Source organism: Chiloscyllium plagiosum, unplaced genomic scaffold (assembly GCF_037043375.1).
Source record: "Chiloscyllium plagiosum isolate Xiang-an unplaced genomic scaffold, Cpla_swu_hap1 HiC_scaffold_26, whole genome shotgun sequence".
In the NCBI taxonomy this organism is placed as follows: domain Eukaryota; kingdom Metazoa; phylum Chordata; class Chondrichthyes; order Orectolobiformes; family Hemiscylliidae; genus Chiloscyllium; species Chiloscyllium plagiosum.
The window spans coordinates 6,242,439-6,269,991 of record NW_028270164.1 but is presented as its reverse complement, the minus strand read 5'-3'; the positions used below and the strand labels follow the sequence as shown (position 1 = coordinate 6,269,991).

Sequence of the window (27,553 nt, the reverse complement as noted above, 5' to 3'; positions counted from 1 at the left end):
TTGATGGGCTGCATGGCCAAATTCCTGCTCATATGCATGGTCTTCCTCTTGCAGTTCATTACACATACAAACCATCTTCTGAAAAAAGTTGCCTTGTAAATCTCTCCGTCACCTTAAACCTATGCCCTCTAATATTGAGCTGCCCTGCCCTAGAAAAAGCATCTATACTCCACAATGCCACCCCTCATGCTCCAGTTAGGAATGTCCCAACCTATCTAGTTTCTCCATATAACTCAAACCCTCCAGTTCTAGAGATATCCTTGTAAATCTTCTCTACACACACTAATTTAATATCCTTCCTATAGCAGGGTGATCAGAAGTGCATGCTTTTGAGGAGAGAGGGGGGGAGAGAGAGAGGGGGGGAGAGAGAGGGGGGGAGAGAGAGAGGGGGGGAGAGAGAGAGGGGGGGAGAGAGAGAGGGGGGGAGAGAGAGAGGGGGGGAGAGAGAGGGGGGGAGAGAGAGAGGGGGGGAGAGAGAGAGGGGGGGAGAGAGAGAGGGGGGGAGAGAGAGAGGGGGGGAGAGAGAGAGGGGGGGAGAGAGAGAGGGGGGGAGAGAGAGAGGGGGGGAGAGAGAGAGGGGGGGAGAGAGAGGGGGGGAGAGAGAGGGGGGGAGAGAGAGAGGGGGGGAGAGAGAGAGGGGGGGAGAGAGAGAGGGGGGAGAGAGAGAGGGGGGGAGAGAGAGAGGGGGGGGAGAGAGAGGGGGGGGAGAGAGAGGGGGGGAGAGAGAGGGGGGGGAGAGAGAGGGGGGGGAGAGAGGGGGGGGGAGAGAGGGGGGGGAGAGAGAGGGGGGGAGAGAGAGAGGGGGGGGAGAGAGAGAGGGGGGGAGAGAGAGAGAGGGGGAGAGAGAGAGAGGGGGGGAGAGAGAGAGGGGGGGAGAGAGAGAGGGGGGGAGAGAGAGAGGGGGGGAGAGAGAGAGGGGGGGAGAGAGAGAGGGGGGGAGAGAGAGAGAGGGGGGGAGAGAGAGAGAGGGGGGGGGAGAGAGAGAGGGGGGGGGAGAGAGAGAGGAGAGGGAGAGAGAGAGGGGGGGAGAGAGAGGGGGGGGGGGAGAGGGGGGGGAGAGAGAGAGGAGAGGGAGAGAGAGAGGAGAGGGAGAGGGAGAGGAGAGGGAGAGGGAGAGGAGAGGGAGGGGGGGGGAGGGGGGGGGGGGGGGAGAGGGAGAGGGAGAGGGGTGGGGGAAGAACTTAGCAGCAGGCAGCTGCGAACAATGGAGTATTAGTTAATAGACTGGAAAGTTATGGGATAGAACAGATCCATTGCAATTATTTTTTCAGCCACAGGGATTTGTACATATACTAAAGATGAAACTGACCAGGCTAAAACCTAAAGGGCACCAAGGGACCAAGTTCAGATAAACAATACAGATCCCGGATACAACAAACCTGTTGAACCTATGTATTACACTATGAAATATTTAAATCTTCATTGTCCAATAAATATTAGTTTGCAGGCCAAAAATCAGTGATTAGCAAAAAGAATTCTGCTATTATTCCATGAATCTTCTTAATTTGGGATCTCTTATCAATCCAAATCCCTACAGTAGCTTAGTTTTTCCTTTAGTCCAAAGTTTATCAACTTCACACTATTCTAAATTGAACCCCATCTGCACATTTCACCTGAAGCCTTAAACTTGGTAGTAGATACTGATATTAAGAGTAAATTTAAAAGCTTTCGATGTTGTTCTGCACTATACTCAAGTCTGTGATCAAAGGTCACAGAGCAAATGACAACAGATAGTGGAAAGATCAGCCATTATCTATCAAATGGAGGGACAGACCTGCATGGTTGAATACAGTACCAATCCCCTTGTTCATGACAATCAGCTTTTTATATAGATACAGTCATGGATGTGGTTAACTGGTTCAATAAAATTGCTCTGCATTTGTTACAATCATTATTGTGGGCATTGAGTGCAACTAAGTTTCATTTGTTTTTCTGAAGCTAAACGGAACTGATAAGAATGGGCAATGGAAACAATCCTAATCTACACAAACTTTAGACTATTCCCATTTTGAAGCAGGAAAACTGGAGCAGCAAGAAGATTATTACAGATTAGAGGTTACCACAACTTTTAACTGATACCTCAACAGAATTCTAACAAAAGCAAAATAACAGATTCTGCTATTAAAACAGGAAATGCTGAAAATACTAAATCCTATTGAAATTGTGTTACATCTCAATGTTTTCAATTCCAAAGAAACAGTGACCTGAAACAAACTGGCATCTCTCCATATAAGCTGCCCGCCTCACTGATTTTCTTTAGCAGAGTGTTTTTAATGCAAGTCTGCAGCAGGTTTAAATGTGCACTTACTGCAGATGGATTGTAATGGGGAAATGGAATCAACGTTTTGAGCATTCTTGAAGAGGTGCTTATGTTCAAAACAGACTCCCCTGCTCCTTGAATGGTGCCTGACCAGCTGCACTTTTCCTGCACTACACTTTTTGACTCAAAATTGCCTAGATTTAAACTTAATTGAAATTAGCATCACTTCAGGAAGAAAATTCCAAATTCCATTACTTTGTACTATAGGTGCTTTCTAACATTTCTCTTGAATGACCTGGCCCTAATCTTTAGACTATGCCCTCAAATCTTCAACTAGTGGAAAGAGTATCTACCCAGTCTTTCCTTATTAATACCCTGAAGATCTTGGTTAGATCTACTCTCAACCTTTTAAATTTTACAAAAAAGGCCTCATTTATCTACTAACTCATACTTCAAGGGATAACTGTAGCATCCGTGTAAATGTGTTGAACTCCTTCCAGGGCCAAAACACCTTTCCTAAAGTTTGGTGCCCAGATGTCCTCTTGGAACTGAGCACAGTCTAACCATGTTTTGCATAGTTGCACCATAACATTTTCATCCCTATACTTCAGTCCTATAGATAGGAAGGCCAGCATTCCACTAGCCTTTAACTATTTTCTACACTCACTAGCTGGATTTTAAGGAGCTATGCACCTGAAGCCCCAAATCTCATTGGACATCACTGCATTTAACTTTGTACCTTCCTAAAAATGTACCTTGATCTATCCTTTGTCTGAAATCAAAAACCCTACACTTGCTTACATTAAAATCCACCTGCCACAGCTTTGCCCATTCAGCTAAAATATCCTGCTGCAACTTTATGCTGTTGTCAACACTAAAATGCTGCCCAGTTGTATCAAATTTGGATATTTGATTTTTAATACCAAGTTTTTAGTGAATGCTGAATAACTGAGGCCCTAACAGATTCCTGTGCTATACCATTAGTCATGTCCTGTTGATTCAAACACTTACCTATCAAATCCAAAAGTTTTTTTGCCACTCAATTTCCTGTCAGTAATTTGCCTTCATTCCTGTGGGCTTCCACCTTAGGTAAGGGACAGTGTATGGGACTTTATAAGAAAGCCTTCTCAAAGTCCACATAGACAACATTCAAATACCTCTGCCCACTACCTTTGTCACCTCTTTAAAAAGAAAGGTTTGTCAGGCATGAATTCATGCTGACTCTCACTGAACAGCAAATTGAGGTGATCAGTTATTCTATCCTTGATTACAGACTTCAACAATTTCCTTATCAGATGTCTAATGTCATCATTTCCATCCTTAAAGATGGAGTGACATGAGCAAATTTCCAATCTAGAGGTACAGCTCCTGAATGCAGGAAACTCAAGATTATGGTGAGGGCATTAGCAATGTACTCTTTCTCCTAATCATGGATGAGAAGGCAGATCCTGATGATTTGTCACTTTGGTTCCATTAATTTCCTCACAACTGATGATTTACTTTAGCTAAATTTTACTTAGACTGTGTCCCCGATTATTATTTCTTTGGGTCTTCCAGCAAGCTAGCCTCCTTTTCTACTATGAATACTGAAGCAAAATCATTCAGCATGTCAGCCATTTCCATTAACAATATCCCCCCTACTCAGCCTTCAGAGACAATAGTACTCCTAAACCAGCCCCATTCACTTCATACAGGTATAAAACCTTATTGTTTTATGTCCCTTTGCAATCCTTTTCAGCCACTCAAGCTCATGTTATTTTTACCTCCTTCCATGTCCGTACTTGTCTTTTTTTAAAAAAGGTGCAGTTTTTCCTTCTCATGGATAAAAGCAGCTTCTGAATATCAAACATCTGAACACTGTTCACTCTTTCCCCCCTCATTTTACCTATTAGCTGAGCTACCCATCCCATCAAATTCTATCCTAAATTTAAAATTTCTAGTATCCAATGTTTGCTCATCTCTTGCAAATGCTACATAAAACTCAATGTTATGATCACCATTTGACAAACACTTACGACCAACAGGGTCACTAATTAAAATTAGACTCATTCCTAGATCCAATATTTATTGTCCCCTTGTCACATCCAATACATTGCCATAAACTATCCTGCACATAAGAAATTCACAACCTTTCTAGCAAGTGTTTGTCGGTCTCTCCCAGCCTAAGTTAAAATTAAAATCCCCATTAATACTAAAATCGACCTTTGCTACAGTTGCTAATTTTAGAATTTCTACAATCTAGCACTTGTGAGCTGCTACCAAGTGGTCTATAAACCTATTGTAGTTTTAGTTTCTTTAAGGCTTCTCCTCATAAGGTCTTGACTGGGTGATTCCTCATTACATCCTCCTTCACCAGAGAACATATTCTGTTTCTAGTCAGTAATGCTATTCCATCCCTTTATCATTTTCTCTTCTGTAAACCTTAACCTGGTAGGTGTAGTTTCCAATCCTGACCATTTTGCAGCCATGTATCCATAATGGCTACTATAGCCATTTCTAATTTGAAACTGTACCTGCAACTTAGTTTGCTCCTTAAATTTTGTGCATTTGTATGAAAACTAATTTTGGTAGTACATGCTATCCTCTTTCAGCACATTATTTCATCCTCTTACTACAGACATTTTTATATCCCTGCCTTGTTCGTTCTATTAACCTCATCTTCTCTTCATGCTGACCTGTGCTCTGGTTCCCACTCCCCTGCCATATTAGTTGAAACCCTCCTGAGCAACTCAAAGCCTTGAGACATATTTGTCACCATGGAAAGGTCAAGTACGTGTACTATCCTTTGCTTTTCTCTCCAACACCACTAAGCACACACATTTAGTCTCACCTTTCTGTAGGAGTCTTCTATTGTTGGATCATACTTTTCAACAAATATCCCCTGGACAAACTGTACAGTCTGAAAAGGAAAGAAAACATGTCAGCAAAGGCCTATTGAAATAAACTACATTACACTAGTTCTGGCATTTGTTCCATCTCACATGCTCCCCCTCAGGGGAGAGGTGACAACTGCTTTATGTAGTATGGGCAGTTTAATTGATTAACAACCTAATCAAAGTTTGCTCTTAAACATGGACCAGTAGCTCAGCAAGGCAGACAGACAGCTGTATTGCACTGTGTCCAAGGGTGAAGCAGAAAGTGGCAGCATAGATTTAAAAGTTGGTTGGGTAACAGCGAAAAACCATGTAGCACGAGGTTTTTTTAAAAACAAGATGACTTTACGAGGGGTCCGCAGTGGCCAATACCAAGACCACTGCTTTTCATGCCATTTATAACAGATTCAGGTATGTTTAGTACAATTTCAAGATTCAAAGAATACAAAACTTGCAAGTATGGAGTATATAGACAGATTTCAAAACAACTTGGTGGAAGCAGTGCACTAGCAAAGTAGTTTAATGGAGAGAAGTGTGACAATATGCTCTGCACTGGAGACACAAGGAGATTTCTCAGGATGTTGCCTGAGCAAGGGAGGTTCAATTATGAAGAGTGATTGGATAGTCTGGCATGGTTTCCTTGGAGAAAAATGAGGAGAGCACATGATTGCAATGCATGAAATTATGAAGGGTATAGATAGGATAGATGAGAAGGAACTTCCTCTTGAAGAATGAGTCAATGGCATAGATTTAGAGGTAAGAGGCTAAAGGGGATGCAAGGAAACTTTTCTTCACCAAGACATAGTCAAATTCTGGACCTCAACATAAAGACTGGCAGAGGCAGAAACTAACATTTAGTATTTAAATGTACACTTGTGATGTCAAAACAAAGACCAAAAAGCACCAATTGTTGAATAACGGGATTTGAACAGAGGAGTGCTTGAATTTGACTGATGCAGAATCAGTGGGGTGAAGTGCCTTTTTCTACACTGCAGACTTCTGCAATTCTACAGGTCAAGAAACATCAAAGTCCAATGTGAAAAAAGATGGTGAAAGAATCAACTTGATACAAGGAACAAAGCAGCATTTAGAATGCACCACCTTAACAGTATAATGTAGGAAGATTATGCTTCAGTACCAGATATACAACTGAACAGAAAAAGACAGGATGGTTAGTAGAGTAGTTTTTACAGAGAACTGTCCCATCATACCCATCCCTTCTATGCTGTAACCATTTTATATTCTGTACGGTGCCTTTTTTCTAGGTCACTGTAGAGTTGCCCCATTTCCTGCAGCAATAAGTCCTGCACAAGTGACAAAACCAGCACACACAAACTAAGCAACTAAATATGCAGAAATTAGACCTTACAATGTCAAGACTGCTTGCAGTTTCAATACCTCAGCACAATGCAAATAAAATTATTGCAAATAGGTAAAACAGTGCATTCACTCAATCAGGAAATGCTTCAGAATTCAATGTCGAATGCATTTAAAAAAGGCCAGAGACTTTTTTTTTCCCCAGTATATGGCCTTTTAATGCAAGAGAAGAGCCAATAGGATCAGTATGGTCAAGCCAACCAAGGATATGCAATACAGTTTTAGTGAATTGTAAGAGACCAAATACTGGAACATTTAGTTCACTTCCATTTCATCAGCAGCACTAGAGATAAACAAGCTAGTCACAATATTTAGAGTACAGCTGTCAACAAATGCAAGATTGTTCTTGTTCAATTTGATGCTCAAGATATAAATGTTAAAACAATGCACATCAGGCACTAAGACTGTTAGGCAAATTGAGTTGATCTTTAAAGGCGTGATTCACACTTTCAAGAAAAGACTGTTGACACTTAGAAGCTGATACCCGACCAGCTGTTGACGCAAACAGTAGAAAACTGAACACAACCACCAGCCACTGCATAGATGCTCTCAGCAACCTAATTTACAACAACATTCTAGGTGGAGTGCAAGGGGAAATGCATGTGGGAGGAGGGAAGAGAGGGTGCCCATAACCAGGGAACCAAAAAAAACACCTACAGTATGAAAGCAGGCTATTCAGTCCATACATTCTCTCCAAAGATCGTCCCACCCAGACCAAACTCCTACCATAGCTCCCTAACTCCACATCTCTCCATGGCTAATCCATTTAACCGGCACATCTTTGGGCTGTGGAAGGAAATCAAAAGCACAGAGGAAATGGCAGTCTGTTATTTCAACCAAATGAAAACTTATTTCAGGGTAATTATTGAGGTATGACTATATAGCTTGCTGTTTTATGTTAAGCATTCAGGCCTATACCTCAAGTGCAGTTTAAAGTTTGTTTTTTTTTAATTTAAAAAGCACATAGCTCATTAACCCAACGAGTAATTACACTTAAGAATTAACCAACTCACATTTATGGAGCATTTTATTAAATTATTCAAAGCACTTTACATTGAATGGATTAAATTTTTGAATTACTCAAAAAAGGAAATAGCAACAAACAACTGCTATATAAAGATCAACAAACAGCAGTTAGATAAATGGTCAATCCACTCTGCTTTGCTTAAAAGGGCATTGAGACAACTCCTTTCTCCAATAAGATTCATCCCAAGACAAAAAAAAGTTATATAAAACTTCTACAAGGCTCCTGATGCAAACTCCAAACTGTTCATGTGCAAGAAGAACGTCAAAATTCAAGTTAGCCACAATAGCTCTTTGAAGTCACTTGCTATGTAAGAATATTGCCTTATGAATGCATTGTTCCAGTTGAGGCATTAAAAGACATTGACAGTAGTTACAAAACTATTAGATCAGTATATTTGTCAAGATTGACAGGGCAGAAATTTGATTTGGGACTTGGTACAAACAAGTGATATTGGATTAGCTGCCAACATTTAAAAAAATCAACCTGCTCGAATACATTATGACACCTCTGAAGAAGGTGCATTTGAAGCTGGGCCTCACCTGCCCTTCTATTCACTAGTTAACTGCAGTGGAGCAGAATTACGTTTTTATATAATTGGCAGTCAAAACAATGCCACTGTCTAAGACCAAGTGTGGTGTAACCATTCCTCTGAACCATAGGCCTAGATTCAAATCTCACCTGCTCTAAAGCTGTCAGAACACAATCTGAAAGACAGATTTGAAAAACTAATTTTCATATTATAAGAGATGCTATATAAATTGCACTTAATGTCAAAAGAGCACAAGACTCTTCACTGAAGCATTAAAATTTGTCAAATGGTTTATTAGAAATGGTAAAAGCCTTAGACAAACACATTAAGGGAGGGTAAAAATGGTGGGCAAAAATGGTGGGCATTCTAGAAACCACAGCTAGCAAAGTTCAAATTGGTGTATCAATCTCAGCTAGTTATACAGATGAAGAGGTCAGCATTTGAAACAATAACTAAACAAAAGTTGCTGGAAAAACTCAGGTCTGAGGAGGGAGGGGAAAAAAAAGTTAATGTGGAGTCCAATATGCCACTCTGAACTCTGCTGAAAAAAATAGGAGCCAGTCCTGAAAGGTTACACCCAAAATGTCAACTTCTCCACCTCCTGATGCTGCCTGGCCTGCTGTGTTCTTTCAGCTACTGCTGGTCTACCTTGGATTTCAGCATCTGCAGTTTTTTGTCTCTAAAAGAAGAGCCAATGTCAGTCAGCAAGCACATGGTAAATGGCACTTTATTCAAGATACAGGCAGCAAAATTTTGAATTCTTAATGTTGAGAAAGTGAAAAGTGGGAGTTAACAAAAGTCATGGGATGACAGTTTCAGCAGAGCAGATAAGGGAAGAGACAAGATATTATGTTGAATTGTGAGATCTTAGGTGATGGAGAAGGCAGAGGTACCACTCAAGACCTTGGATCACAACCACTGATTTGAAGTTGGTGAATAAAACCTAGTTTTTGTTCAAAGTAATGTCGTCTAACCAACCAAAAATGTTACAGCTTTCCCAATTCTTCTACTTATATGGGCTGGAGTAAAGTGCAACCGAAAATGGAAGAACTGGACTACTGCAATGTTTTTAAATTGGTGCTTACCAGTGCAGACTTCCCCACACCTCCTGAACCAAGGACGACCAGTTTGTATTCGCGCATCCTGTGACGTTCTTGAATGGCGTCACTATCTGCAAGTGAAAAAAGTACACAGTCTATTTAGAAACAAAAATGAACGCAATTTATAAAAATATTTCACTTATGGAAATCATCCATCCTTGCCAACCTTACAAAAATTGTATATGCAACCTCAGATTTATTTTGATCTCTAGTTAACCCCATAAGAATCATGGTTTTAAAAAAAAAAATCTGCTCACTAATTTCAATACACAATCAAAAATTACATTCCACATCTTTAAGAAAAAGAATTGCCTACAGAGACAATGCAGTTTCTACCAGAAGTTATATTTGTGTCTTCATATGGGAGAGATTACAGATACTGCTACAGTGTCTAGCAGAACAGCAGGCTAGATAAAATGGAGGCCATTGCAACAAACTGCCAAGACATCAATAGATGAGACACTGGAGTGATGACAGGCTACTTCTGAACACAAATCAGAACATCGATGTCACTTACTAGATTGCTGAATCAGCCATGCTCATACCACATTTAATATTCAGCACTGCTGCAAAATGACTAGCCATTTTTAACAGAAGACTGTTTGCGAAGTTAACTCTGAAGTGCATTTTACTGGAATGAAAATCAGGTCAGTGAAAAGTTGAAGAATTCACCCAAAATAGTTAAATCTCTGCGAAAAAAAAAACAGGATAACACCTACAAGACTTAAATATTTCATACCCTACAACCAGATGACTATTTGTACCTGGCAGTGTCAAATCACAACAGCTCACGTTAATTTTTATGTTTAAATTCTACATCCCAACTGGGATGTATGGTCAGTAAAAAGAATGGAAAGAAAATTGTTCACAGACACCTCAGAGCAGCATTTTGTGCATTACATGCTATACTGGAGCAACTCTCTCAGTAGAACCTACTTCCTGTCACCTGACAGCACACTGATCATATGCTGTTTAAAATCCTTTCCTAACCTAATCTGGAGTTCACATCAATAGCTGATACCAAAGTATAAAAACAAAAGTGCTCTTCACAGTTGCTCAGAATAATAAATCCTCCCCATTAAAAGGCTTTAAATTAAGTCCCGAGTCCACACATATTGGTGGCAACAATCAGAAATACTTAATACAACACACTAGAAGGAAGATTTAGAAAAAATGTGCTGTGTGAAAGGAGGGAGGCAGAACCAAGAGTAATTTTCAAGAGAACGGTATAAACATAAGGAAATATTTGCAGGGTTTGAAAAAAACTGTCTACTTAGATACCTCTTTCAAAAAGTGCCAAATGGCCTCTTTCCCAGCTTTATAATTCTGCTCTAATGTCATGTAGTATTCAGCCAGTCAACTCAAACATCACCTACTACCAGTGATTGATTAGCAATCCTTAGTGGTGCACTACAGAAAATACTCGAGAAAGCTCTAGCTGGAAGAAAAAAAATTATACATGCTTTTGTCAAATGTTACCTTCAAAAATGGAAATGGCAAAGATATCAGACACACCCATTATACTGTAGTACAATTCTAATGAAACACCAAGGGGATGTTTAAATCAGTAAAAGTGAGAATGTGTTGCTCTGTTACAGAAAGCAATTAAAGTAGGTCATTTCTCAAACATGTCCTATTTATAAAATGGAGGCTTCATCATACTAAAATTTACTGTCTCAATAGTCATCAGCACTCAGTATCAACTTGCTTGTGAGGCAAATCATTTCGCAAAGTTCAGAGGTGAAACTTAACCTCCAGGAAAGATCGTTGAAAATAGCAAACCATTGCCAGCAAAGTAGATACTCATGCTAGAACAACATGCCCAACGTAAGACAGTGATGGCAAAAACTTTGCATTGGAATCCCTTTGTGTTGCTATTGCTATGAGAATCTTTAAATCTGAAACCACATATGTAAACAGATGCTCTCAAATAGATCTACTTGCATTCCAGATGGTGTAAATATCTGGTTCTTGGTATTCTGCACATTAAGTAATGAAGTTTTATTTCAACAAATGATATTTCATAGAATTTATTTTCACATGCTCAAAAATCATACCTCATGGAACGAACAAAATTTGGTGTCAACCCATATAATGTGCTGCACCACAGGTTTTCTAGTCGCAATCTTCATGGCATGGCAATTAAAACACCTCTGCTTATACAAATTCTTCACAATTAGAATTTCAAATGCAAATGAGCTATTAGTTTTAGGTTGGCTAAACAGATGAACATTGAAACTGGAGGCAAGTCAAAGTCAAAAGACTTTGTAAAACTTCAATTCTAGTGAATCTTGAGGAGAGCTGGTCTCATTAAAAAAACTTGAATAATGCCTCTTCCATTTTATTGTTGTGTAATCCCCCCACAAAAGACTGTTTTTCCACACCCCTCAGCTTCTTGAATACTAAAGTCAATTTGAAAATGGCTTCCTCCATCCAGCCCAAATCATTAAGTGTGGCACGGTGGCTCAGTGGTTAGTACTGCTGCCTCATTGCGTCAGGGACCCAGGTTCAATTCCAGCCTCGGGTGACTGTGTGGAGTTCACACATTCTCCCCACGTCTACATGGGTTTCCTCCAGGTGCTCCAGTTTCCTCCCACAGTCCAAACTATGTGCATGTCAGGTGAACTGGCTATACTAAATTGCCTATAGCGTTATGTGCATTAGTCAGGATTAAACATAGGATAGGGGAAAGGGTGTGAATGGGTTACTTTTTGGAGGGTCAGTGTGAACTTGTTGGGCTGAAGGGCCTGTTTCCATACTGTGGGGAATCTAATCATTAAAGTCTTCACCTCCACTATATCCATACGATCTGTATTCCTGAATCAACACACCTACAACCCCCTAGCATCATGTTTGCTGATACAAGTTGCGTCCATTACTGTCTGATCTTTTCAAAAAGCCCACTTTTGAGACTTCCTCCTCTTCCCAACTATAACTGCATCAATGTCCTCATTTTTGCCAAGGTCCATGGCCACTTTCACAGCGTTCTACACGCCTCTTATCACTATTTGTTTAACTCTATTCTAGCTCTCACCCAAATCTCACTAGCATAAAAGACCATGCTGGTCAAAGTAAGATTGCTCATAGTCCCTCTTCACCTTGCTGCACACATCCACTGCTGTAGTTAACCATGCTTGAATCTCTTTTGACCCATATTTGTACTGACTTCACTTGGTTTGTTTTGGTTTTCAGGTTAGTTGGACTACAGCATTTGTCAAGAGAAGGATTGGGTGCAGCAATCTTTTTGGGGGGGGGGGGGTGATGATGATGTGTAAAAGGCAAGCTAGGGGAGAGGCAAGTCTGTAAAATTATGAGACATCTAGACTGGATAGGATGGTCCTATTATTCTTTGTTGAGGGATTCATAACCAGGGATTATTATTTTAGCCTAAGTGGTAACAGGTTTGGAGGGAATTTGAGGAATAAATATTTTCACCCAAAGGGCAGCAGGTTTCTAGAACTCAATGATAGAGAGGTATATACAAAACATTTCAGACATACTTGGATACACACTTGAAGTGCCAAAAACTAAAAGGCTAAGGCGATAAACCAGAAGTGATATTAGGCTGGATAGTTCATCACTTTGTACAGACAATAGGATGTATGTTCTGGGCTATAAAACTTTTGACAGTGGTTCAACAATATAGTGATTTAATCTAAATCCCTAAAAAGGGATTATTTTTGGTTTGCTAAAAAATATTTGCAGAAATGTATGCTTTTTTCCCTAAAAATGTGAATACAGTGGCAGCACAATAGTAAATCGCAATGGAATACCCTGCAAAATCTTACATGAAAGCAGCATTATACGGTTTTCCCAATTGGGGCAATTGCTAGTCCTTTCTGGAATCTGCAACAAAATTCATTTACTATTTAAACTTCTGCTTCACAAGTATATAAAACCTGCAATAACAAAAAAAAATTGTTTAGGTCTGTCATTTAAAATTCAACCAAATCAGTATTTGGTTTCTAGGGCAGTGCTTTAAGCTATTTGCACATCAAATCTGGAGCCGAAAATTAACCAGCAATTTCAGTTATTTTTAATTAAAAAGTTACAATTTAAGATCAGAAAATCCAAGGGGGAAAAAGATCTTTCGTGTATTTTGTTGATTCACTGCTAAGCATGCAGCTCAAAACTTGAAATCTGAAAGTAGGCGGTGGACCAGGTGATAATTGCACAAGTCATTATAAAATAAATCAGGGAACATGAAGTCAAATAAAAAAGCCGATGCAATGTCACAAATGAATACCAACTGCAAATCCTGGTTGTACTGCTTCACCAACAGAAAATTGCAAATATTGCCAATTACTTGGAGTAGATTGCGAATTTTCTGTTGAAAGGTCACCAAATGTATGAGAGAAAGGAGGGAGGTAAAGCGAGGAAGAATCACAGATTAAATTTGTAATAAATGGTCTTCAAATCCACAGCTCGTGGAAACATTTTAAAGATGTCAAAACTGGTTAAGCTTTCACTGCAGCATTTGGATTCTATCCTGTTCTGTTATTGCAATTCCCCTCTCTGCACTGCATTGCAGAATACTTCGTTCCGCTTCTGGCCATTTCCTCCCATACTGCAGATTTTTTGTCCCCAAAAAATGCCTTTTTATGGAAGTGCATCTCCTGACTCAATTTCAAGCAGCTAAGAATCCTCCACAGGGAGTAACCAAGAATTTGTGTTCGAAAGCCACTGGAAAAACAATTCAGCTGATGTAGTTAGGAGTAAACACTGAATTGCATGTTTACATTTTAAAAGCTGAATCTTGGCTAACCCGATGAACAGATCTGCTCAAAGGCAGAATGACATTACTCACCAATTATCTTTTGTAGAACTGCCTCTGAGCAAATCTTCCTTTCCATGTAAGGAAAATACAAAAACTGATGAAACCAGGATGATGAGTAGTAAAGAATACAATTACTTTGCCATGTTGAGGATCTCACACAAGTTTAGACTATCAGCTAATGAAATCAAGATGCAGAGGGCATATTTTGACCACTCAGATGCACCTCAGACCTTTTAATTCACCCAATCTGTTCATATTTCTTTTATCCATTAGAAATTCCTATGGCTGCATTTCAAGCAGAAGCTTGGAAAAATGGAGATAGCAAGCAAAAGAAACAGAAGATGAGGAGATCAGAGAAAGTGTGCACAGGAGAAAAAGAAATAAGCAGGAAAAAAAAGGGAGGGGCTGGAGGACATAAAAGGAAAGTGCCTCTATTGAGAGGGGGGGGGGGGGGGGGGGGGGGGGGGGGAGGAGAAGGAGATGGGGAGGTGAGGTGGAGAGAGATGCAAGTAGCTCCGAACCCTTCCCATTTGGATTCAGGTCTTTGAGGGGGGGGGGGGGGGGCGCAGTTCTTCTACCTACTACTTCCTCCAGACAGTAGCTTTAACTTTTCCTTCCTGGTTAAGTTTTACATCTGATGGGAGACTCTGATCACTATCACATTACATGTGGGAAAGGCATTTCTTTTTCAGAAAAACTACCAGCTACTCTTAAAATGAGAAACCACATGAAGTAGGGCTGCACTGACCACTGAAAATTCCAACAATGTTTTACTGCAATGGAATAAACCAATGAATGGCCCATAGCTGGCATAACAGTTTTACCTCGAATCAGGGAAAACAAACAATGGTGTGCACAAAGTTTAATTGAACTAAACTGAATTATTCAGGCCAAAAGGGGATGACTAAAGCCAACAAGCAAAATGCACCCAAGGACAACAGTAGGGCACTTGTCCTTTCAAACCTACGGCTCATCTTATTTTTATCTCTACATTCCTGCATACCTCAATAATCTTGGACATGGCCACATTGAGAAGATACAGCATGTTTTGTTATGTCAGAAATGGAACTTGATTAAGGCTTTCTAGATGCTGCTGAATTACTCAGGTACAAAAACCCTCCTCCTGAGAGGATATTAGCTGGCATTTTATTCTGAGCCACTTACAGGGTATAACTATTACTACAGAAAATTTTGCAATGGAGTGAGAGACAGGAATTTAATTGAAATGGCCTACTGTATTTGAATCCACTTAGCTTTGGAGGACATTACACATTTAAACAAAATACTGAATTCTGGATAATTGTAAAAATTCTAAAATGGTTCTAATGACAATGCTTTTTTTACTACCATGTTGCATGCAAGTTTCATTGGAATCCACCACGTTTTCAAACAATACCGTAGTAATTGTAGGCAAGAATGCCACCTTTCACCTCAGATGCTTTCCAACATTCTTTGATGGTAATTTTAAAATGACTACAATTCATGTGTTTAAGATTTGCATTTAAAGGACATGAAGTGATGCCCATTATTTTTAGTTGTTTTTCAGTACATTTGAAATTCTTAAATTGCAAGATGCAAACCTACACGCTACAACACATTCTTTGCAAACCCCATTTAAGTTACAATTAAGGCAAAAAAATCATAATTCAAGCAGCAAAATATTGCAAGTACTTGAAGGAAGTGTAATTGAGCAGTTTTCATATAGGAATGGTCAAATTTAACCTGATCTGCAATGCTACACTTAATCTGTTCCTTAAATTTTAAAAATCACCGAATTATAGCACACATCCATGACCATTGAGGTGGCACTTCAGGCCCAAAAAGGAGGGGGACATTACCACCAGACTCTACAAATGTGAAGTAACAGAAACTTTGACAGCAGTGGGATTCAAAAACATAGTTCAGAACCAGAATCCAGTGCCTTCGACTACTTGGTTCATTGCATGGCACTATAAAGCATGTGACCAAATTCAAAGCCAAATAATGCTGACATCCAGTGATGCGATGTTAAGTGTGAAAAGGAAGGTGCAGGGTTAGAGGATTTGAGCTATAGGGAAAGGCTAAACAGGCTGGGGCTGTTTTCCCTGGAGCGTTGGAGGCTGGGGGGTGACCTTAGAAGTTTACAAAAATTATGAGGGACATGGATAGGGTATATAGGCAAAGTTTTTTCCCTGGGGTCAGGAAGTCCAGAACTAGGAGGCATAGGTTTAGGGTGAGAGGGGAAAGATTTAAAAAGGGATCTGAGGAGTAACCTTTTCACACAGAGGGTGGTATTTGTATGGTATGAGCTGCCAGAGGAAGTGGTGGAGGCTGGTACAATTGCAACATACCCATCCAAATGCCTCAAATAGGATTAGGAAGGGTTTTGAGGGATATGGGCTCAGTGCTGACAGGTGGGACTAGATTGGGTTGGAACATCTGGTCGGCATGGTCGAGTTGGACCGAAGGGTCTATTTCCATGCTGTACATCTCTATGACGATCAAGTATATACAGAGCAATGAGCTCACTGACCAAAACAGTTCAATAGCTGTGCCAGTGAACTGAAACATCAGCCCTAATAAAACCTAATGACATGCTTCCTTAGGCTTCTATAACTATTTCCAACTATCTAACATCCCCTATCAGCTGTTAGATCTACAAAGTTGGATTTTAAAACATTCCAATGGGGTTGACACACAAGGTGAAGCCTATCAACATGCTATATTTGGGATTGAGAACGAATCGGACAAAGATTGACACCAAAAGGTTACCACACAAGGTCCAGGGGTTAAATTAGCTAAATGAATTCTCCATCCAATCTAAGAGGGAACAGCAGTCAGGTCACATTTGGCAACTGAAAATGACAAGTGTCACCAGAATCAGCATTGGGGACTCCATTAGTACAAATTCTTGTCAATTACTTGGATGAAGGCACAACACGTATGGTTACTACATTTGATAATTTCAGAGAGCAAGGTAGTCTGCATACGGCTATGACACATCTTAAGTACTGTGTACAATTTTGGTTTCTATAATTAACGAACGAAATGAGTTAGCAACTTTGAAGGTTTACTCAACTGATTCTAGAATGCGGGGAGAGGCATCTTATAGAAGGAAAGGTTGGACCAATATAAATTGAGTTGAGAAGAATTGGAGGTGACATTGTTGAAAACAAGAGCTTAATGGGACTTTACAAGCTGGGTGAAAGGACTTTTCCTCTCAAACATCAAAACCAGCTGACAAGATTAAAAATAATGGGTCATCCATTTAAGAGGAAGAGGAGAAAGAATGTTCTTAGGATTTTTTTTTAGGACACTCCACTGCAGTGAAGGCAGGGCCAAATGAATACTTTTAAGGCAGGAAGTAAATAGATCATTGGCTAACATGGGAAGCAAAAACAAAAATTAGGTTAGGTCAAAATGTGGAGTGCAGCCACAGTCTCACCAGCCATTACCTTACTGCATGGTTCAACAGGCAAGGGGCCAACAAACAGAAAATTGAGACAGTATACTCCTGGATTGCAATTCTTGTCATTTATGTAAAAATGGCATAAGTTGTTAGTCTCATCATTTCCAGCAATGAGTAGAGAATGCTCACTTGTTTCCCCACATATCACAAAATGCAGCTTCTAAAATAAACTTCAAAAAAAAAAGCAAGCAGACAAAAATAGCTGCTGTGTTTTAACAAGCTTCACTACATACATGAAAGCTTAGTGTAAGGTTGCTGCAGTTGGGAGGAGTTATTCACACTGCAAGAACATTAGGCAATATGGTGTAGCATCCCTAATGACTAGTACTCAAGATATTTAAGTCATAATACACGGATGCTACTGAAATGCTTTGCTATACTTATTTTCAAATTTTACATTAGTGTTATATTTTCAACATTTAGCTCTTTAAAAGAGCCATTAACAGTATACAGATCATAAATGACCCAATACATTGCACAACATCCTCAGGTTATGCAAACTAATTTGCATTATTCTACACTCCAAATGACTGACACCATCGACTGTGTGTGGAGTTTGCACATTCTCCCCGTGTCTGCGTGGGTTTCCTCCGGGTGGTCCGGTTTCCTCCCACAATCCAAAAATGTGCAGGTTAGGTGAATTGGCCATGCTAAATTGCCCGTAGTGTTAGGTGAAGAGGTAAATGTAGAGGAATGGGTCTGGGTGGGTTGCGCTTCGGAGGGTCGGTGTGGACTTGTTGGGCCGAAGGGCCTGTTTCCACACTGTAATCTAATCTAATCTAATCATTTTGCCTACTTCATGCTCATGAAGTTACTGCTCACCAATGCACAGACATTATGCAGAACTAAGCAGCTAAACATTTAACACACTCATTCTAGGTCAAATAATGTACTTTTAAGCTGTCTTCAGTGGAAGAGCACAAGGTGGTCAAGTTTAGCCAAGATTAAAGAATTCAGAGATGGAGGAAAGGGAAATGGTAAAATGCATCCACCCACATAGGAAAAACATCACTATAAATTACAATTCAGAATATGGAATCTCAAATTTTACAGGACGCTCAAAGACTGCACTGTTTTAAAATATTGGAGTGAAAACTATTTTTGTATGATTTACTTAAAACAATCTGCAACATTCCTAGAGCTCAGGAAACCAGGTGTTGGACAGGAAAAGACTGAAGAGAGAAGTAAAAGAGAGTAGCACAGGTGATGCTCGGCTTAGAATGTAAGATGCCTGTAAAGTTGTGCTTGCCCTTGTCAAAACGACACCAGAGTACAGAGTGTGACGCTGGAACAATGCAGCGGCGGCGGAGGATCGACGTTTTGGGTATATGCCCTTCATCAGATGACAACAGCAAGTTCCTGATTTCATTTTGTTCTCATTACTGCAGGTAGTACACGATAGCAAACTTCAAAGCAGATTCCTGAATTTGGAAGGCAGAGTTACAAGACTACTCACCCTTTAACTCAACTCACTGGATAAATGGGAGATTTATTAGAACTGCAACTTTGTAAGGGAAATTGGCTGCATAGCATTTACACCCAAAGGCTCTGCACAAACAATAGATGAATACCAAAAGAAAAAAGGAATGATAGAATACCCAAGGGCACAATAGCAACTTACGCCTTCTCTTCAGAGATTGGTTACACAAGCAGCTGCACCTTAAAATCGGAGCAAGAGATTAAATGGACCAATGGTCTTGGAGAACAGAACATTAGTGCAGTACATGCCCTTCGGTCCTCGATGTTGCACCAACCTGAAGCCGATCAAACCTACTCTATTCCAATCTCGCCCATATGTCTATCCAATGACCATTTAAATCCCTGTAAAGTTGGTGAGTCTACTACTGTTGCAGACAGTGCATTCCACGCCCTGACTACCGAGTAAAGTAGCTACCTCTGACATTGAGGAGTGATAGATGTGGGACCAACGTAAAGCTATGCCCCCTCGTGCTAGCCATCACCAGAGGAAAAAGGCTCTCACTGTCCAACCTATCTAACCCTGCGATTATTTTGTCTCAAGTCACCTCTCAAACTTCTCTAACGAAAACAGCCTCCAGTCCGTTAACCTTTGCTCATAAGGCCTTCCCTCCATGCGAGGCAACATCCAAGTCTCCTCTGAACCCTTTCCAAAGCTTCCACATCCTTCCGATAATGCGGTGATCAGAACTGTACGCAATGCTCCAAGTGCGGCCGCACCAGAATTTGTACAACTGCAACAGGACCTCTGTTCCAAAACAGAATCTCTCTTCCAAAAAAAAACTAACACACTGTATGCCACCTTAACCTATCAACTTAGATGGCAACCTTCAAGGATCTATGTACATGGAGACAGATCTCTGTTCATCTATACTACCAAGAAACTTACCATTAGCCCAGTGCTCTGCATTCCTGTTACTCCTTCCAAAATGAATCACCTCACTTTTCCATATTAATCTCCATTTGCCACCTCTGCAGCTCATCTATGGTCCTTCTAACCTACAACATCCTTCATCACCATGCACAACCCCACTGACCGGTCTCATCTTCAAATTTACTAACCCATTCCATGTCACTTTCCACAAATGACCTGGATGAGGGCAAACAGCAGTGGCCCCAAAACAGATCCTTGCGGTATACCACTAGTAACTGAACTCCAGGATGAATATTTCCCCATTAACAACACCCTGTCTTCTTACAAATAGCCAAGTTCTCATCCAAACCGCTAAATCACCCACATGCCTCTGTATTTTGTACAACAGTCTACCATGGGAAACCTTATCAAATGACTTACTGGAATCCATGTACACCACATCAACCACTTTACCCACATCCACCTGTTTGGTCACCTTCTCAAAAGAACAAAGTTTACATTACATTACAGTGTGGAAACAGGCCCTTCGGCCTAACAAGTCCACAACGACCCGCCGAAGCGTAACCCACCCATACCCTTACATTTACCCCTTACCTAACACTACAGGCAATTTAGCATGGCCAATTCACCTGACCTGCACATCTTTGGACAGTGGGAGGAAACCGGAGCACCCGGAGGAAACCCAGGCAGACACGGGGAGAACGTGCAAACTCCACACAGTCAGTCGCCTGAGGTGGGAATTGAACCCAGGTTCTGGCGCTGTGAGGCAGCAGTACTAACCACTGTGCCACCGTGCCACCCACCGTTTGTGAGGCATGACCTACTTTCCACAAAACCATGTTGACTATCCAGAATCAACTTACTCCTCTCTAGAGGATTATAAATCCTCTCTAATAACCTTTTCCGACACTTTACCCACAATCAAAATAAGACTCACTGCTCTATAATTACCAGGGTTGTCTCTACTCCCCTACTTGAATAAGGGACCAACAATATTTGCTATCCTCCAGTCTTCTGTTGTCATTGTCTATGGGAATAGTGACAAAGACTCAGCAACCTCCTCCCTGGTTTCCCCAGAGAATCCTAGAATAAATCCCATCCAGCCCAGGGGACTTATTTTCACTTTCCAGAATTGCTAACACCTCGCCCTTATGAAACTCCATCTAATCTAGTCCAAGAGCCTATATCTCAATATTCTCCTTAATAAGAGTCAGTATTCACACTAGAAAAAGACAAAATATTAATTTAGATTAGATTACTTACAGTGTGGAAACAGGCCCTTCGGCCCAACAAGTCCACACCGACCCGCCGAAGCGCAACCCACCCATACCCCTACATTTACCCCTTTAACCTAACACTACGGGCAATTTAGCATGGCCAATTCACCTGACCCGCACATTTTTGGATTGTGGGAGGAAACCGGAGCACCCGGAGGAAACCCACGCAGACACGAGGAGAACGTGCAAACTCCACACAGTCAGTCAGTTGCCTGAGTCGGGAATTGAACCCGGGTCTCTGGCGCTGTGAGGCAGCAGTGCTAACCACTGTGCCACCGTGCCGCCCACATTTAGTGCTTACCCGATCTCCCGGCACCACACACAACATTCCAATTCCAATCCTTAATTGGCCCCAATTTTACGCTAGTGATTCTTTTATTCAAGATACCTACAGAAATCTTTACGGTTTTCCATGATCCTACCTGCCAACAACTTATGTCCCCTCCTGGCTCCTCTTGGCTCTCTTTAGATCTTTCTGGCTAACATTTAACTCAAGCACGTTAGCTGAGCCATCACATCCTCATCCTTATATAAGCCATTATCTTCCTCCAGAGATATTCAACTTTCTTAATAAACCACAACTCCTGCGCTCAATTTTCTCCCTGCCTGACAGGTACATACTTATTCAGAAGAACTATTGCGAATCCTTGAATAAGCTCCACATTTCAACTGTGTCCGTCTCCTGCAGTTTCCTTCCCCATCCCACGCATCCTAAACCTTGCCTAAATCACGTCATAATTGCCTTTCCCCAGCAATAAATCTTCCTGTGCAGTATATACTTAGCCCTTTCCATCACTAAAGTAAACATAATCAAATTGTGACCACTATCACCAAAGTGCTCACCTATCTCCAAATCTCACCTGGCCAGGCTCATTACAGAGTACCAAATTCAATGTGGCCGTGTCCCTTTTTGACCTGTCTACATACTGTGTCCTGAAGAAGGGCCTGTGCCCGAAACGTCGAATCTCCTGTTCCCTGGATGCTGCCTGACCTGCTGTGCTGTTCCAGCAATAAAGTTTCAACTACATACTGTGTCAGAAAACCCTCCTGCACACATTAGAAAAAACTTACCATCTAAGTACTTGAATAAAGTACTAACTTTCCAAATATTGGCTGGAAGTGTCCCCTAGAATTATCCTGTTACTCTCACTATCGAGGATCATCTTTGCTATCCTATCCTTTACATCTCGAACGACTGAGGCCTATAGAAAACTCCAGAGTGACCACTCCTTTTCTGTCTCTCACCACAATCCATTGTATCTCAGTGGATGAGTCCTCAAACGTCTTTTCTGTAATCGTAATACTTTTCTTGACTAACCATGTCATACCATCTTCTGTTTTTACTGAAAGACCCAAATCCCAGAACCTGCAATAACCATTCCTGCCCCTGCTCTACCCATATCTCTGAAATGGCTGCAAGCTCACCCACCTGATTCTGGATGCTCCTAGTGTTGAAGTTGACACTTCATACCACCTTCTTGCTTGCCAGTGCCTTCTTGAGACCTTGAAACCTCACTACTCAACATGCTGTATACTCTACAGTAGGTTCCATCCCCCCGCTGAATTAGTTTAAACCCACCAGAACAGCATTAGCAAGAACCTCCCCACCCCCATGTTAAATTCTTCTCTCCCTATTTCTTACCTTGCTAGCACGTGGCATGGGCAACAAACCAGAAATAACAACTGTTTATTCTAAGCTTCCACCCTAGCTCCCTGAATTGCTGCCTTAAATCCCCATCTCTCTCTCTCTCTCTGCCTATGTGGATACAACTTAGGGCTGTTCCCCCTCAAGAATACTGAAAACTCAAGACTGCATGAACCCTGACACCTGGGAGGCAACGCCCTGACCGTGAGTGTCTCATTCCACAGAACCTCCCATCTGTCTCCCTAACTTGAACCCCCAATGACTAATGCCTCTGCATTGTCCTTTTTGTTCATAAGTGACAAGGAAAAGTCAGGTGTAAATATGGGATTTAAAGAAAGCAGCCTACGATACCACAATATCAATATTGGGTCATGGTCCCAAAATGAAGGGAAAATGGGTGGAGTTTATCTTGGAGACAGCAGAGATTACCTGCATGCTCAAAATCCTGCTACAGTTTTGCATTGGTTCCTTTATTATTCAAGTACTATAAAGGAAATTTAATGATCACCAATTAACCCCATTCTCAACAATAACAGAATTGATAAAGCAGTTGAAATTACTGGACAGAAAGCTACTCTAAGAACTTGCGCAGCTTCCAACTAGGGCTACAATGAAGTGTCTCCAAAAATCCACAAATCAGTACCTTACACTCACTAGGATTTCTTGATGCCACACTGAGCCAAACGTCATTTTGGTTTCAGCGCAGCCACTCCCTACCTTAAGGTTTCAGCTTACATAATGATGAGGTGCGAAGCTGAACATCCAGTCAAGTACTGAAAAGGCGAACAGGAAAGAAGTGGATTTGAGACTAGACAGATGCCAGAGTGGTACATGAGCTTTCTCGGAAAAAGGATAAGTTTAAACAATGGACAAAAGTTCAAGTAGAAATCTGGAAGTTGGAAAGTACTTTGGATGATACGATAATGAAAGTTTTCTTGACACAATACAAAAGCTCACCTGAGCAATTGAACAGGTAAAGGATATGCGGATGCCATAGCCAAGAGTGTGCAACTGTTTGTTGGACGCCTGAGTTTTAGTTTCTCAATTTCAAAGTCACCAACAATAAAATGAGAGATCACCAAGAACTTTAGGCAGTGAGTTTATTAATAGCTTAGAGGAGGAAGTCAATAGGAGGCATCAACTACAGATGTTGGAATAATTTGAGAGGACAGTAGAAGTAGACTATTCTCATTTGACCTGCTGTGCTAATGAGATTATGGCTGATCTGATCACCCTCATCTACACTACCTTTTCCTGAGACCTCAATTCCCTCACGGATTAGAAATCTCACTTGAATATACTTATGCCAGCCTTGGCAGCCCTATGCAGTAAACTATTCCACAGATTCACCTCCCTCTGAAGAAATTCCTCATGTTTTATATGAAAAATTCTGTACTCATGCCTTCTAGATCTAGGCTCTCCCAGAAAGGAAACAACCTTGCCACATTTAGCCTGTCAAGCCCAAGAAGTTTGCATGTTTCAATATGGTCTCTTATGGAGTGTTCAGAAGATATAGCCTGAAATACTCAACCTCTCAATAAAATCCCTTCATATTCAGAATCAACTTTGGTGAATCTTCTCTGGATATATGGTCTGACTGATTACTTATAGTTGAAGGAGCTGGCGTTGAACTGGAGCGGACAAAGTTAAAAATCAATGTCAAGTTACATCCTGGCATGCCAGCATTTTCCCAATGACATCAAGCTAACTCGCCTGTAGTTACTTTTGTCTCCCTCCCTTTGAACTATATTATATTGGCAGTTTTCCAATTCTGAAACTTTTCCAGAATCAAAAGGATTCTTAGATTTCTACAATTGTGTCTAATACCTCAAATATCCTAGGATGCATGTCTAGGGGGACTTCAGCCTTTAGCCCCATAGTTCTTGCATTTATCTCCTTCCCCACCTTCTGCCTCTATTTGCTATTTTGGAAGATACTGCCATCCAAAGGTTAATGACAAGTATTTATCCAACTTCTCTGCCATTGCCCAGTTCCCCAGCCTTATTCACTGGGGGCCTCTGTTCACTAGGGCCACTTTCTACCCATTTAAAATTCTTAAATGTCTTTGTATTATAGGAGAAAGTGAGGACTGCAGATACTGGAGATCAGAGCTGAAAATGTGTTGCTGGAGAAGTGCAGATCAGGCAGCATCTAAGGAGCAAGAGAATCGACGTTTCGGGCATGAGCCCTTCTTCGGGAATGAGGAAAAAAAAAGTGCGCCAAGCAGGCCTTGTAGGAGGGAGGAAGAGAGCTTCAAGGAAGGCATCCTTGCATACCCTCATTTTTACATTAGGTGAGTTTTAAAAATAAAATACTATCCTGAATTTCAGCTTTTGTTAATGATGGTCAGTTCCCTTCCTAGAATTATCCATCCTCACTGGGATATAATCTGTGTGCATTATGAATTATTTACTTGAATATAGGCCATTGGTTCTCAACCATTTTGTTGTTAAGCTCCTTTCCTAGTCCAGACCAACTCACTCTAACCTCATTCCTTTGATTTACCCTTAAAGTTTTTCACTCATAACTGAATGCTAGATTCTACCATGTTATGGCACTGTACTTTGCTGGTGTCAGACAGTATTTTGAACACGTTCAATCAAAAATATTTAACAGAACCTTAGACACATGTAGTCTAGCCCTGGAATGATCATGGCAAAAGCAACTTTAAAATCATGGGTTAGGCCTAAACCTTAAAAGGTGGAAAATGTCAGTGTCAACAAATTCCATAACTAAGGAAAGTAACAAACCAAGAGCACTCAGGCAGTGATTTGAGGAGGAGGAGTGAAAATAATCTCAGGAAATGCAAACAAATTTCCAAAGACAGCAAGATCATGAAAAAGATTACAGCAATGATGCAGACAAGAACTTTTTTTTACTTAAATACTTACTATGCCAAAAAACTGAAATACAATGTGCAATTTTTCACATTTATCAGCAATCAGAACATAAATGAATAGGTTTTAATAAAGTAGACTACGAAGTACGACCCTTTCCATTTACACTATCTTTATGTCAATTTGCCCTTAAGCACACAATGTATCAGCTGATCACCAAATGCCTATAAGAATACAAATTTAATCTTTGTGTTTACAATTGCAATTCCCTGCCAAATTGTTCAATTTGTATTACAGTCACACTCAGCAACTGCTTTTTCACAAACTAGTTTCCAAACAAAAAGAGGTGTTGCTTCGCTAGAACAAAACTAAATTAGGTTATGGCTGTAATCTGTGACTATATCTATTGTTACGTTTAAAACGTGGCTAAAAATGTATATTTGATCCACAAATTTATCAAAATAGTTATTTGATTTCAGAAATTTTAAAATAAGCCAATGCATGGAAGAGAAAGCTGTGGGAACTGTTCAGGAGTGGTAAAATGATCTTAATTTTAGGGAATGTTATATGAAGTGTTAAAATACAAATCTGGGGAAGAGCAAAGAAATGCCAGTGATTTTCCCTAGCAACTGAAAATTATAAAAATTTACATGGTGGCCACATTTTAAACGGAGGTTTCTAACCGGTCAAAATATTTAATACAAAACATTCAATTCTGCCAGAGTCTGATTACAGTACGCATCGATTTCCTCATGCTTTTGTCCTACGTATAAACAGTTAGAGGTATCTGTTTATCTCACTGCAAATTAAAACCAGACAAAAGTTTTGAGAAGCCCTACTTAAGGCCCCTAGTGCAGGTGACCATAACCCTGCATGATAGAACAATTGTTCACTGGAAATTAACTGAAGTTATGCCTATTTCACCATGGTTTTAAGCAAACCCATTAATTTTACTGGAAAATATCTGAACACCGTACAGGTAAGGAAATGTGCCTATATGACAGTTAAGTGCACACTATTCAACAAGCCACTCCACCACCTACAAACAATTCAAAAGCATGACAGTATGCTTAATGGGTGTAGCTACACAACAGGCCTAACACCTTCCAGATCAAAGCAGTAATTTGAGGCTAGAGAATGGTCATCACCCCTTAGCAAGGAGAGAGTGGGCTTATGGAGGGGTCCATGCTGTTGGAGAGAGCACAGTTGTTATAACTTTATTGGCGCTCCATAGGCCATTGCTGCCTCAGAGCTCAAGGTCCCTCTTTGGGGTGCCCTGTTCTACAGGATACACTGCCAAAGCTTTCTGAAACACTTCCCCCAAATTTGATTAAAAATACTGGAATACTAATACTCTGTTTTGGTTGCAAGTTCAGCCAGGTGGACTTTGCAATAAGAGTTCCCTGATTGGGGCTGTTAACCTGGGTTCAATCAGGGAGCCCTGGCAGACACATACAAACAGGAGTGCCAGAGACTCTGCTCACTCACCTGGCCCAGAAGAATTTGGAAGAGTGCCAAGAGCAACACACATGTAAATAAAGGTGACTTTGTGACAAGATACCAGCCTCTAGATTTATTTCAGGTTTCCTTCAAGTAGCAGACTATACAGAATTGAAATGAAAACAAAGCTCAGCTAGTCTGGCAGCATCTGCAAAGAGAAATCAGAGTTAACATTTCAGGTCCTGTGACCCTTTCTCAGAATTGGCTGAATTGATGTTGTTCTTTCATTCTCACTAGCTCAACATCACTACTGTAGTACTTTCATTAAATGGATTGAACAGTCAAAAGGGCAGCTGGGGACAGCAATAAAGATCAGCAAAATCCATACCCCAAGCTTAACAATTTAATAACCATTGAGGTAAAGCATTCAATGGGCAAGTATACACTTGTGCAACTTTTTGCCCCACCATTTTAAACTAAAAACACATTGAAATAAAGACATGCCCCAATGCAAATTTATATATTGCTGTTACCTGCATAGTCATATTCATGTTTTATTTAGTAATCAAAATATAATGCACCACATTTAGATTCCCAATCAAGTTACATGGTG

At 40.7% G+C, this 27,553-nt stretch overlaps 1 protein-coding gene across 3 annotated transcripts in view; it reads right to left on the bottom strand.

The window, feature by feature from the left end:
- Positions 1–27,553, bottom strand: part of rap1aa (RAP1A, member of RAS oncogene family a) — a 126,711-nt gene that overhangs the window by 40,746 nt on the left and 58,412 nt on the right. For 2 of the 3 annotated variants that reach the window (XM_087973446.1, XM_087973447.1), the window contains 2 exons: positions 9,152–9,237; positions 5,091–5,159 (listed from right to left, as the gene is read on the bottom strand). In XM_087973446.1, coding sequence (XP_087829572.1) covers positions 5,091–5,159; positions 9,152–9,208 — 126 coding nt within the window. In that variant the 5' untranslated portion in view covers positions 9,209–9,237. Of the gene's footprint in view, positions 1–5,090; positions 5,160–9,151; positions 9,238–26,988; positions 27,011–27,553 lie in introns of those variants that run through there. The other variant, XM_087973445.1, reaches the window with a different exon arrangement.